Source organism: Mixophyes fleayi, chromosome 2 (assembly GCF_038048845.1).
Source record: "Mixophyes fleayi isolate aMixFle1 chromosome 2, aMixFle1.hap1, whole genome shotgun sequence".
Classification (NCBI taxonomy): domain Eukaryota; kingdom Metazoa; phylum Chordata; class Amphibia; order Anura; family Limnodynastidae; genus Mixophyes; species Mixophyes fleayi.
In genome coordinates, this window is record NC_134403.1 from 81,601,457 (window position 1) to 81,615,055 (window position 13,599).

General features: G+C 38.7%; 1 protein-coding gene across 2 annotated transcripts in view; it reads left to right on the forward strand.

Moving 5' to 3' along the window:
* The window catches only part of STAC3 (SH3 and cysteine rich domain 3), a 67,426-nt gene that overhangs the window by 6,166 nt on the left and 47,661 nt on the right, over positions 1-13,599 (forward strand). Inside the window, exon 1 of one of the 2 annotated variants that reach the window (XM_075199403.1) lies at positions 11,598-11,646. The exons of the other annotated variant lie outside the window; for it this stretch is intronic. Coding sequence (XP_075055504.1) covers positions 11,638-11,646 — 9 coding nt within the window. The 5' untranslated portion in view covers positions 11,598-11,637. Of the gene's footprint in view, positions 1-11,597; positions 11,647-13,599 lie in introns of those variants that run through there. 2 annotated transcript variants of the gene reach the window in all.

Consider the following 13,599-nt stretch of genomic DNA (forward strand, 5'->3'; position numbering starts at 1 on the left):
GCTCAGGCAGACCTGCATGTAGCTGCAGATACCCCTGACAATAGCCTCATCTCCGTATCTGTTGTGGATACTTGAGGACTGGTGCACATACACACTTGATGATGATGACAATCACCAGCACTAGTTAAGGCTGAGTACACACTGCAGAATTTTCCGACCAATGTGTTATCGACAACAATTGTACCAAGTGACAAAAAAAAGTCCCGATGAGCATGCCGATTCATGTGTGCACATTATACATGTTTTAAAAGATTTACCCTCAGATCTGTGCTCTTCATCTCTCAGAACTGATCATGACTTTGTAAACTCTATGGAGATCCTGATCGTGAGTGCGCACACACTGCAGAACTGGAACGACTTTGGAATGAGATTTATAGCTCTGCAGAACAATCAAATGAAACGACGATCGGTGCTTTGTAACGACTCCTGTTCATCATTTAAGTATACACACTGATGCGATATTAGATCGGTCGTTTATTGCTCGATTGACCCAATAATTGGCTGAAAAACCCGTGGTGTGTACCCAGCATAAGCTCTTCTGATTAGCTGATTGCAGATTCACTTCTGAAGCTGAAAGTGCTTTCTTCATTTATCTTGTCTGTTTTATATGTATTAGTGGTTGTATTTTAGAATTCATTTATTGCTACTTTCATTCAAACATAAGACTGAAGATTATACCTGCTGTAATATAAAAGGTTTTAAATTGAAATGAAATCTAATAGCAAATGTTTTTTTTGCTATCAAAATAAATGTTAAAAGTTTTATTGTGCTACTGATCTGGTTGCGTATAATTGTATCAGATGTAGCACATATGCTACTGGTGCATAAAAGTGTGTTAGGAGGCATTCTCCTAATTTATATTAAAGCTCCTTTATTTGGTTATAGAACTTGTTGGTTGTCTTCAAATAACTTCCAGTGTATAAGTAATTATATATATATATATACCTTACATTAGAACCAGGGTTATGCCTGGACAAAGGGACTCTTCTTGAGATACTTCCAACTCAGCATATGGGCGTAAATACGCTATTTTTACGTGCATTTTATTTGAGTGTTTTCTTTAAAAACACATATGCTTTCAACTCAGCATCAGCCTCTATGTATGTAAAGCACACAGTTCACTTGGAAAATGTACTTAACCAGAAACTATTGATTCAATACAATGTTATGTCCATGCTCTAGCACAATAGTGTGTCATGGTAGGACAACCCAAAAACAGTTTAAATGAGAAATGTACACATTCATAATGAGATAGTAAGATATGGTATGTAAAATGATATAAAGTTGTGTCTGACTTATCTGCTTGTGAGCTGGAGATTTTATTTAACATTTATCAAGCAAACAGATAGTCTGAGCTCTGAAATACTACTAGAACTTGCCAGGGAGCCAGGATTACTGTTTTTATTTTGTTTTACTCTTTGTATTGTTTTTTATTTGTAGCTTTCTCTATCATGATTGCTTAACTATTATCTTGATACATAGGCTCCTATAAGTTTAAACTGTCATAGTATATCTCTTTCACTCTTTTGTGTGACCACAAGCGAGAGTCCCCAAGTAAACCCATTTGTCACCAAAATTATTTGAGGAAAAGAACATACTGTTGATGAAAGCCAATCATCAGTACGTTGTCTTTAATTCATATAACATCATTTCTTAACTCGCTCCTCAAGTGTCTTCACTAAAAGTCACTTAATCGCTGAAGCTGTAAACAGACAGGCAAGAACATCATTACTGTAGCCCCTGGTGGTGCACTTAAGGAGAGGCTTGCTAACCACTGCTGCATAGCAATAAATGTTAAAAAGCACCTGTTGTCTACACACAGTGAAGGTAGACATTTTTTGGTCTGAACCAATATTTGTGCATAAAGCCTATTAAGTTCCATAGGATCTTCCTGATAATACTCATCAGTCATTGGTTCCTAGTGAATTGTTTACTTCTTCATGAATATATAGGTAATACGTGCTCTTTGTTGTAATGTTAAAAAATTATATAAAGGAACCTCAAATTTATTATGGACTTAATTTTTTTTTTAAAATATTAAAGGTGGCTACTGATAACATTCAAAAATATATATGTAAAAGCTGCAGATGGTTTATCAGAACTAATTACAGATGAAGATGTAAGTTATTGCCTTATACTAATCTGTAAGTAATATCTTTAAAGGATACTAGATGCATCTTTTTAGCCACTTTTTTTCCAGAAAATTGCTGGTAACAGAAGAGTAGCTTCCATTGAACTATAAAGCAAATGCAAATAGAATTGTAAACATGTCAGTTTATGTCATGGAATGTAAACTTTCTGTTTAACGCAGGCTTTATATCTATGAGACATCAATTGATTGGTTCTCACAGTAAATCACTCCTATCCACCTATAGCTATTATGACTGTAAATACACTGGACCACTATACATAGCACACTGGAGGTACAGTGCAAAATGTTTTGGTTTTGTACTGGATAGTCCTCCCAGTGTACATGAAGGTGAACAACTACTCATCACCTACCTCCCCTTTCATTGGATAAGACATGGTTAAGGTTTATGGCCCAAATGAATTATGAGAATGAAAGGACATAAAAAATGTCTTTATTACCAATGGCGCTTGTGTGTTCTATAAATGTGCTTCTTTGTCAAAGTGAAACTGGAAGGCACAACATGTGTTTCATTAAAAGTATAGGACAAGACCCAATCTCCGACAGCTCAGAGCTGGTGAAAAATTCAAATGCATAGAATGCCCTTAAAAATGTTTACTCTCTATTCCTTTTCAATATTCTTCCCCATCCTACTTAAGGCCTTGACCTGTTATGATATCACTTCCATATGTATGAGCTCTAAAACAGGCCTGGGCAACCTGTATCTCCAGGGGTTGTGAAGCTACAGGCCCAGGCATGCTGTGCCAGTATACAGACAGCCGATAGCTGGCAAGGCATAATGGGACTTGTAGCTTCACAAAACCTGAAGAGCCACAGGTTGGCCAGGCCTGCTCTACATGAACGCTTAGACACTTAGAAGGCAGTATTTTATATATATATATATATAAAAAAATAAATAAATAGAATATATATATATATTAGTAGCGGTAACCCTAGCAGACTTTGTATTCTCAGAATTCCCTGACTCTTTCTATCTTTTTGCAACTGCGGAAACTACAGCAAGCCTATTAAGCAGCTATAAGGAAGCTTTTAAAATTAGGAGCATGCTGATTTGACACCATTGCACAGAGCTTCTTCTAGACTTGAGATGTGGGATGTCTCCAATCTCAACTAAATCCATATCCGGAGTACCAGAACTCACAAATGGCCCTGGGGCCTAGGAGCCTTCAGCATGCCACTGTTAGGAGGCGACATGTGAAATGGTAAGATAAAAATGAAGTGCTGGCATGTCAACATGAACCAAAAGATTTCTTAGAATGTGATTTAAGTAAAATTCCAGACTGCTTGAAGGATTCTGAAGGAGGAAGAGTGACTATCATATTATTATTGTGTGATTTTTAAAAATGAAAAGATTCTGCAATCATTTAAACATCCCACCTCATTCAATGTAATTTAGATTTATTGCCAACATGAATTTATCGAGTATGGCTCCTGGCATACAGCATGTTCAGATGAGTTCAAAAGAGATAGTGTAAGCAGCAGTTAATTCAGGACATTGTCCGGGCATATTGAAGTTACAGAAGATATTTTATTACAGAGCAAACCTTACTAGCTCCTTCTTACACTGAAGTAACACACATCTCAGCCAATTGTCACTTTCAAGTTTCCTGTCTTTTATGCCTTTTTTCTTTTGCAACTTAATTAACTTAACAAAACACATAGCGTACAGTAGTTGTTACAATAAGCTTATAAATAAACATTATTCTAACACCACCAGTCAAACACAAGAACATCCTATTCTGCTAGGTCACATAGGTGGTACTGTCTGGCAAATTGCAAGCTTGATACACGCTATGTTATGTTCGTATATCACTGTTAATTGAGCTGTTGGCTCTTCAAGACATTCTAATACAATGATGGGCTACCTGATTAATTAAAAGGGTCAAATGTGCGGCCTTCTAACCTTCAAAATAAAAATGCAAACTTACCCATAAGACCTCAAAACATGCCCCACACATGCCCATTGGACCTCCCCACATATCCCATACATGCCCATCATATGCCCCTCAGAGCTCCCCACATGTTGAGTAAACCTTCCTACTTGTTCCTCACATGCCCATCAGATCTCCCCCACATGTCTATCAGATCTCCCCCCACATGCCCATCAGATCTCCCCCCACATGCCCATCAGATCCCCCCCACATGCCCATCAGACCACTCCTACTTTTAGTTAGTGTAACATCTATTTCTTCTAGCTATTTCTCTCCCTCCTACATGCAGAGGAAGGAGGGAGAGCACACTGTACTCCCTCCTCCTCCCATGGTATGTTGCATGAGTCCTGACCTCCCTGCGTTATGGAGAGGTAGTCATGTGATGCGGAATTCGTCTGCTCCAAGGCAGTCATATTCTCTGCTTTAAAACAAAGGAGAGAATAAGTCCAAAGGGAAGCAGTGAGCTGGGGGCCCTAGAAAAAGGCTTGTAGGACCACTGGCGGCACATGGACTGCCTGTTGTCCCCATTAACCAAATCACCTCTTGGCTAGCATAAACTTGTGAGCAGGGCACTCTTAAGGCTTTGACTGTCCATTAATTCTCAGTGTTGTTTTATCATTGTGTTTCTAATTGTAAAGAGAAGGCTGGCTCTATATAAATAAATATAAAGTACTAAATAAATAAATAATCTGCTCAAAAGCTTATCTGAATGAGCCCTTAACGTGAGAACTACTGCTGAAGATAGACATAAGTCGGAGTACCAAATATGGTGTATAAAGGTTGCTGATTGAGCTGCTGCTCCCGACTCCCATCAAGAATATGTCCATCATGCTGAATCACAAATGTATTAACAATATTAAGAGCAATTATTCAAACTTATCCACTAACTAAAAGATGTTTATTGCAGGGGGGGTTTACAGTTTACTTCACTTTTACATGGGTAGGGCGAGGACACAGGAAATGGAACTTCATAGTTAGAACAATCTCAATAGTTGCCTTGCATGGTAATGGAATGCGGTGTACAGCTTGGTGGTTTTATACACAAGTGCATGAGCAGTGATGTCATTGCAAGCTTGACATAACATGGTCTGCCATGTAAAATTTTTGACCCACATATGCAGCCTTCCAGTCATTAGCTAAAAACTGTGGGATGAGTATTTTTCTATTTGTGACTTTGAGTTGCAAGTAACTTTGTACATCACACCTTGACATTGTAAGGGCTTTTAAAAATGTAAATCTTGAATCAATCTTGCAAATATGGATTAGCTGAGTAGAGTATTCTGCTTATCTGTTCATAAATTAAAATTTCATGATTTAATTTATTGATAATTGAAGAGAAATAGTTGTATGTCTAAAGAAGAATTAAGAAATATAAAGCATGCCAACTTTAAATAAATTTATTAGATTACCAAACATGCCTTACATATAATTTATCAGGGCACCATTACAAACATTGTATTTAGGTGTTGAATTTGCACTGAACCTAAGTAACCAATCAGAAATTAACTATTATTTGTCTAGTGACAGTTAGAAAATAAAAAACAAGTTTTTGGTTGCTATAGTTTAGTGCAAATTTTGCTCTTGAATGCAATGTTAGTAAATGATCTATAAAGTTAAACACAGGATAATATGATATTGTTGTTTTGTGAGGCCTGTACAAGATCAGTAGCTGGCAGGGAGGGCTTATAGTGCCTGCTTTTTGAATGCTTTGGGGCTCCACTTCTAGCTTTGGAAGTAAATCATCCTATTGAGATTAGTTCCCCTGCTTGGGTTTGCTTCCAGAAACACACTACAGGCCTGATTCATTAAGTAAAGGAAAGCAAAAATAAGAAGTAACTTTGCACCTTGGCAAATCCATGTTGCATTGAGGGCGGAGGTAAATTTTAAATGTGGGGACAGATTTATAGAGGGGGTAGGGCATGTCCTAGATTAGTATTTCCCAAACCCAGTCCTCAGTACCCCTAACAGTGCATGTTTTCCATATCTCTTTGCTGGAGCACAGGTGTACTCATTACTGACTAACACATTTTGAAAGATCCACAGGTGGTACTAATTATTTCACTTGGGACCTGGAAAATCTGCACTGTTAGGGGTACTTGAGGACTGGGTTTGGGAAACGCTGTCATAGATTGTCTTTAAATTTCAGTGTAAAAAAAAAAGCTATCAAGTATTTGTGTGCTACATGATAAAACAGCCAGCATTTTCCTTATGTGCAAAACAATATGCTAATGTGCACCCCTTGCACTGTAAGATGGTTTGCCCAGGAGGAAATGTGCTCCTTATTTTGCTTTCCTTTCCTTAATGAACCAGGCCCTAAATGTCCATTTAAGCGAAAGACCGTTCACTTGGGTACTTTTGCAATAGAAAAGGAATTCTTTAGATTTCTCTACTGATTAGGAGGTGCTAAGTGAAGTTTCCCCAGCCTGTGTAGACTAATAGAATAATGAAAAAACTTTTCATTATTTTATTTTGTTAAAAATTGTGGCGCCCGAGCGGCTGCACATGTGCTTTGGATGCCTCCCCTGCAGACAGAGAACTACATCTCCCAGCATGCAGTGGGTAGGGGGAGCTTGTGAGGGAGCAGTTGCAAATGGAAATTGGAATTCTCAGAGGCACTCAAAAAATGTAGGAGTCCTCGCCTCACTAATAAACGTGCCGGTGTGGCTTCTAAAGACCAGCCTGGTATAGTAATATTTCCTTTGTGTGTGCCTGTGGTCCAGTGTAGGGGGGCAGAGCGTTCCTTGGTCTCTCTCTGGTGTTGCTAACTCCAGGACACTACCACACAAAGAGCCTACAGTACTTAGACCAAGGTGGAGGCACAGTGCGACACTGAATACACGGTATAGAGTCCATTAGCACACAAAGATTGGTACACACAACCTAGCAGAGGAAAGGGGTGTTACATGATTATCTATAAAAGCAAAAAAAAACCTTTACAGAATATATAGTGCACTATGACAGCCGATTTAGCTGTAGTTACCTTTTTTAATTGACAACCCAATCTGAAATACAATTTCATCCTATTTGATAATATTTATCAATATAAATGTTCTCAAAATTTCACAGAACCCCGAATGTTTCACATCATTGTTATAATTACTAGAATCTATAAATATAAAGAGGCTTCAGACACACCTGTGTTACAGAAGGAACTATGGGAGGGATAAGTGGGATTCAGTGATGTAGCTATTTGTAGCCATGGAGTTCTTAGTTTTCAGATGCTTTAGTTACAGAACTTCAAGTGTACATGATGTGCATTTTTGTGGACTTTTTGCCTTTTAGAGGTTATATGCAGGGGTCAAAGTGTGTCAATATATAGTGGTATGTCATACTGGCAATTTTTCCCACTGCTCTCTAACTCACTACTTGGTGATCAATTGCCACAAACAAATTAGTCTCCAATGCAGAAGCCATAATGTCTGAGCTATTTTCATAGACCTCAAAGCATTTAGGTCTCCAGAAAAATAGCTGCCTGCTGATCTATTTTGTTCTTTTGCTGTACATTTCATGATAGAGTTTGCAGGGATGATTACATTGGTGACCTAGAGATTGGAAAATAGAAAACTGTCATTTGAATTTGGCATTATTCTGAATCTGAAAAAAGTAGTTCTTTTTAAGTGCCATACACTGTAGTAATCAGTCACATCTGTAAAGATAGATGGAGTACTTGTAGCAAAGCAGCATCACGATTGGCCACATTTGCCCACCTTACTTCCACTAAGCTGCTAAGCTATCTGAGGGATTGTGGATACACTGATGGATCTATGGGTCTCTACAATGCAACTTCAGATAAAAATCTGTTGGAATGTCTAGAAGCAGGAGACAGGCTGAGGGTCTTGTATCTGTACTACAGGGTTGCTGACAGTGTACAATCTACTTGCTCATCTGGCTACAGGAAAGAACTTGCAATCACAGCATGTGCTCAATGTGTCATGCAGAGAAAACTTTTTTTGCTGAGTACTAGAGTGAATAATGAGCAGTTATTATTTGATGGTTGGTACGGCAACATTATGGTAATTTAGCGTTTTGCGTCAGGCTGTCTATTGTTCTTTGTCAGAATCAATACACTACTAGTTTTTCACTAGCATGTTGCAGCCTGATATAGTTAGGGACAGGCTGGGCTGGAGGGCAGGGGGCAACTGCCACCCGAGCCTGTCCCATAGTGGTCTACCTTGGGTTGGGTCACTGGACCACCTGCATTGTTTTACTTTAAAATGTTCTTAATAGGCTGCTGAGTACAGTTTTGCCCCTCCTCCCCCGGGCTAAAATGTGCCAGCCCTCTACTCGAGAGTGGTAATCGTTTTTATGATTACCACCATAACGTTACAGAGGACTCCCCCAATTAAAATCCGAATCTGTAAAAAACGATTTAAAGAGAAGCAGACTTACCTGCATCTCGACGTCGGAGATGTCCGATGGGCGCAGGATGCTGACCACATGTGACTCCGACTACTGAGGTGTCCGTCAGGAGACTTTAACGTCAGTGCGACTTCTATCCCTTTTAATTTAAAGCGGCAATGTTTGGTTTGTGTTTAAACACTTAACCTGCGGGGTTTGACATTGGCGCTTTAAATTAAAAGGGATAGAAGTCGCACACCCTCTCTCTGGTATACTCTCATCCCTGCTGAGGCCCCATGCTTCAGCACTCACTTGCCCCCCCCCATGCCATCATCAGGGAGGTGACTATCAATAGACATTGAAAGGGACATTACATTACTGTCATAGGGTGCACATTAAAATGAATGTCTACAAGTTGCATCTTATTTTTCAGTTATCTTAAAATTTTAGAACAAACCTGAATTCTGGTACTTTGGTAACAATTATCTGTTCATTGCTTTGTTGCAGATGTCTTCATTTGGATTGGACCCAAAGAGACTGATATATTAGTGTGTGCATGGCTCATTATTTCAAGCTTAATGTGGATGGTTTATTGGGGTGTTTTGTAAATGGCAGGGTAACCAAAGAGATCTCAGAAAGGTAATTATTGCAGGGAACATATTATTACAGATAACCCCAGTGACTGCTAAGAAGTTTCTTTAACTAAACAGTATTAATAGGCATCTAAAATTAGGGGTAAAATTAATTTAAATCTGTAAAATTATGAAAACTTCTGGGGTTATGTGGCCTCCGGCCATTCAGTTACATTTTCCATACCACCACTTCTAAATTTCCACTTGGTTTCCAAATGATTATATGTACAAAATAGACCCAAAGGGTTTATTTTACAACGGTAACTCACATAACTCCAATCCCATCTGTAACTGTGAGCAATGTACATTCTCTGGTAAAGTGGTATATTATCAAGATTGTAAAGGGAAGGAACAACCAGGCAAGATTAATCTCAGGTCTTTATTACTTGTAACAGGATGGGCTTTGCCAACCTATCTGGGGAAAGTTTTACTGGTGCCGCTTTTCAACCAAAAACTCGCCAAGTGTGTCAACTGATCACCAGAGTGTTGTCCCCAGTTGTAGGAGGATAGTCACTGCACACAACCAAGCTCCTTCACCGGCCACTGGAACTGCTTGCCTTTAGCTAATCTGTATATCTGCTGCAACAACTCTTTGCTGGTGACTATGGTTAGATCCTTCTGACCATTTACTTTGAACTATGGCTGGTAGGTAGCAGATAGAACACTAACTCTGGATGTTGGGCTAAACCCATAACAGCTGGCAGGATGCATTAACGTTGTAAGCTCTTATTTGTAGGCCACAGTATTTCAGGTTTATGTATCCTACAGGAGAAGATCTCTTCCAAGAGATCTTAAAAAAGAGCTGGAATACACAACACCAACTTGAATGTAATACATGTTATACTCTAAAATTGGCTATTTCCCCATTATATACAGTTTTACGCGCACATTGCAGGGGTAATCCAGCCCTCCTGTTCCTTTAACTAGACCAGTTTAATTTCCTTATCTTTCATGTAAATCAGCCTGGACCATGCTATTACTGTTAAACTACACTCACTTGCAGGGGGTGTTCCCTCCCCTGTCCACACACTACCAGGGCAAGGTGGGCTCTGTCTCTTTTCCACTATGGTTCCAGGTTAAAAGTCTTCTGCCCAAACTTATTTCCAGGATCCCTGCTTCAGGGTCTAGTGCCATCTACAAGCTGAAATTGTCTCTAGAGCCATGATATTCAGACATCAGTGTCACTGCTGCCACTTCACAAATGAGGCACGCTGAGGAAACAATGTGAGTCCTTGAATCCAGGAGTAACCATTAAAGCCTCTCCAGTGTTGCTACTCTGTACCTGCTAGGGCTAAAGTGCTGAACCTCCAGCACCACTACCACTTTATAATGCACCAAACTTTTCACTAATACACAGCTGCACTTCACTGATAATATAACTAAAACATTTCCCACAGCACATGGCAAGTGGTGCCCATCATAGTAACTAATACTCATACAAAAATAGCAGCCTTAACGTTTCGCAGCTGGCACATCTCCTTACTTCATTTCCCAAGGCTGCAGCCAGAACAACCAGACTACACATTTCAGGATCTCATCCAGGTCCAGCTAATGAATCGGATGGATTGCCATGTAGAAAATCTTTCACTATTGTTAGACCAGCAGAGATTCAACAGGGAGAGTTTGTTTTTTTGCCACTGGAAATCTCCAACTACTATTGTGGAAGGATTGATGCTTAATGCACTTAATTTTGCAGGATTAGAAATATAGGTTCCTATTAACTCTTTTATTGCTGAAGTAGCAGGTTGGGGCAATTATTGGCCGAGAAAATTTAGTCTCATGGGTGCACCATTTTTTGTTTTAAAAATACTGGAGCACTGAGGAACATGTGTTTTCACCTCCTTTAAAAGGAAAGTCTCAATCTGGACAATTACTGACATGGATTTTAATCTAGACTTTCAATGGCCTGCTTAGTGACCCTAGAACATAAATGATTCCCCAGAAAATCACCCCTTGTCCAATATAAGAGTGCTGAAAACCAAAGGAATTATCAGTACTCACACAGGCCTCTATTACTTACAGGATGAAGAACAAAGCATAGTTATTTTATACCCAGTGCAAGGTGCAAATGTGCTCAATGGACAACAGAAGAAGCTAAGGAATTTTGTTTTTACACTCCCCTCTTCAACTGTAATAAGACATGTTTCATTCGCACTCATTAATAAGCTCCCTGACAGACATGTATACTTACATGTCACTCTGCTCCTGTTGTGTAAATGTGTTGCCCTTTAGTCATTGTTGCCTCATTCTGTTATTTGTAGGAACTGAGAAGGGCCGATGAAAGCCAAATTCCCTACTGCATCAAGTATTAGGAGATCAGATGTAGTCCGTGAAGCAGACATTTAAATCTAGGCATGCTAGCGGTTCAATCAGAACAATGTCAACAATTATTTAGTACACTCAGGATACTTTCACCCCTCCCATTCTCAGTTTGTGAATGGAACAATACGTTCATCACTTTGTTCTGTATTTTTAGCTTCTTTAATTCGCTTCATGTCAGCCTGCATTTGTTTAAGCACATGGTTAGGGTGAGTGAGAACAACTGATGCCTAGGACACAACTAAGAAGACAAAGCAACTTTCTAATCATGCAAAAGGTAAAAAATTTTTTGGTAAAAATGTCAACATTTGACATGTATGTCATAGTACTTTTTTTATCCAGATCTATCTCAAGAAATGTTGGTGTTTGTAAGCATTAGACAGTTGATGTTGTGAGAAACGCTCAGGCTATATTCATCACTAATTTGAAATCTTCTCTTAGGAGGAGATACTGTATGTTGAATATAGTGGTTTATGACCAAGAAGGAGCAGATTGTCTGCCAGTGTTTGGCAAATAATAGGATAGGGCAGTTATTGAGTTCTCTTCAAAGTTGCTGCTATTCAGCAAATAAGAGGCGGTATTTAGAACAGGGTGATGTTTGCAGATTAGTAAGTAATTAATTTGCAAACTATTAATGGAACAATAAAATAAGGTACTCAGTAAAAGTGGAACTATGATGTTCTGCATTGTGAGAGTTTGCAGAGTGATGAATTCGATATCTATAAAATAATCCTTGACTATATACTATGGTACCATAAGGATTGTTTGAATTTATAATATTGTCCGAACTAAGGGAAGCTTTTGTTTATCTCACTAACCCAGCTGTTTTTTTGCGAAATATGCATATGATATATTTACCCAAACTGTGATGCAATTCCAACAGTCTAGGGTATATAGAACATTATTTTTAGGTTGTCTCCATTTATTGTCGGGTGTTTGGCTAGTTTTGATTTATGTTTCAGCTGTTTATGTAGCATTTTTTTGAACACAGTACATACAATTAGATTAAGCTTTAAGGAGATGTCCACTCAACTTTTGTTTACATTCATAACCTCCAATTTATTAGAGAAATTGCAGGCATTTTTTTAAATTCATTTTTCTACTCCATAAGGCTCTATACAGAGACATTAACAAAACTTTGTACTATATTCTCACTTTAAAGAAGTCATTCAAAGCTTGTTCTCAAAGCTGCACTGCAGCATAATGTACTATGTTCTTAATGGGCACTCCCACAGAACTCTATTCTATTTTACTGAGCCATAAACTGAATGCTGCAGTCAATGTTAAATTGTCGCAAAGTGAAGTGAACACCTATTATACGCTGTCCATTTGCTTACATTATGTTTTTGGATCATCTGTGTTAAAGTGCTAAAGTTGAAGGGGTAGATTTACTAAAAATTGTGTTAGGTGGCTGTTCTAAACCGCCGCACATCATCAGTGGTTTAGTGCCGCAAGTCCCCGCATTTACTGCAGGGTGTTTAATAGCTGCAATGTTAAATGCCTGGTGATATGTGGCGGTATGAAAGCAGATAAATTGCCATCAAAACTGCTGGAAAAAAGACATTCAGAACATAAGATAAGTCACCATTTATATGAATTATGTGGGCAATCCTATATTGATTAAGGGGCAAAATTAATTTATAACTAATGTAGGAGGGAAATTGTATTTTTCATTATATCAAGGGGGGAATATTATTATATTATATGATGGGACAAATATAAATATATAATTATATTAAGGGAGCAACACTATTCGATTGGTAATGGGAGCAATAATTATTTATGACGTACACTTGTGGCACTGCATATTATTATTATCACCATTTATTTATATAGCGCCACAAATTCTGCTGAGCTGTACAGAGAACTCACATCAGTCCCTGCCCCATTGGGGCTTACAGTCTAAATTCCCTAACACACACAGACAGAGACAGACAGACAGACAGACAGACATACACACACACACACAGACTAGGGTCAATTTTGTTAGCAGCCAATTAACCTACCAATATGTTTTTGGAGTGTGGGAGGAAACCGGAGCACCCGGAGGAAACCCACGCAAAAACGGGGAGAACATAAAAACTCCTCACTGATAAGGCCATAGTCGGGAATTGAACTCATGACCCCAGTGGTGTAAGGCAGAAGTTCTAACCACTTAGCCACCGTGCTGCCCCATAATAAATAGTGCACCTATAATATAATAATAAAATAATACTGCCCACTTAATATA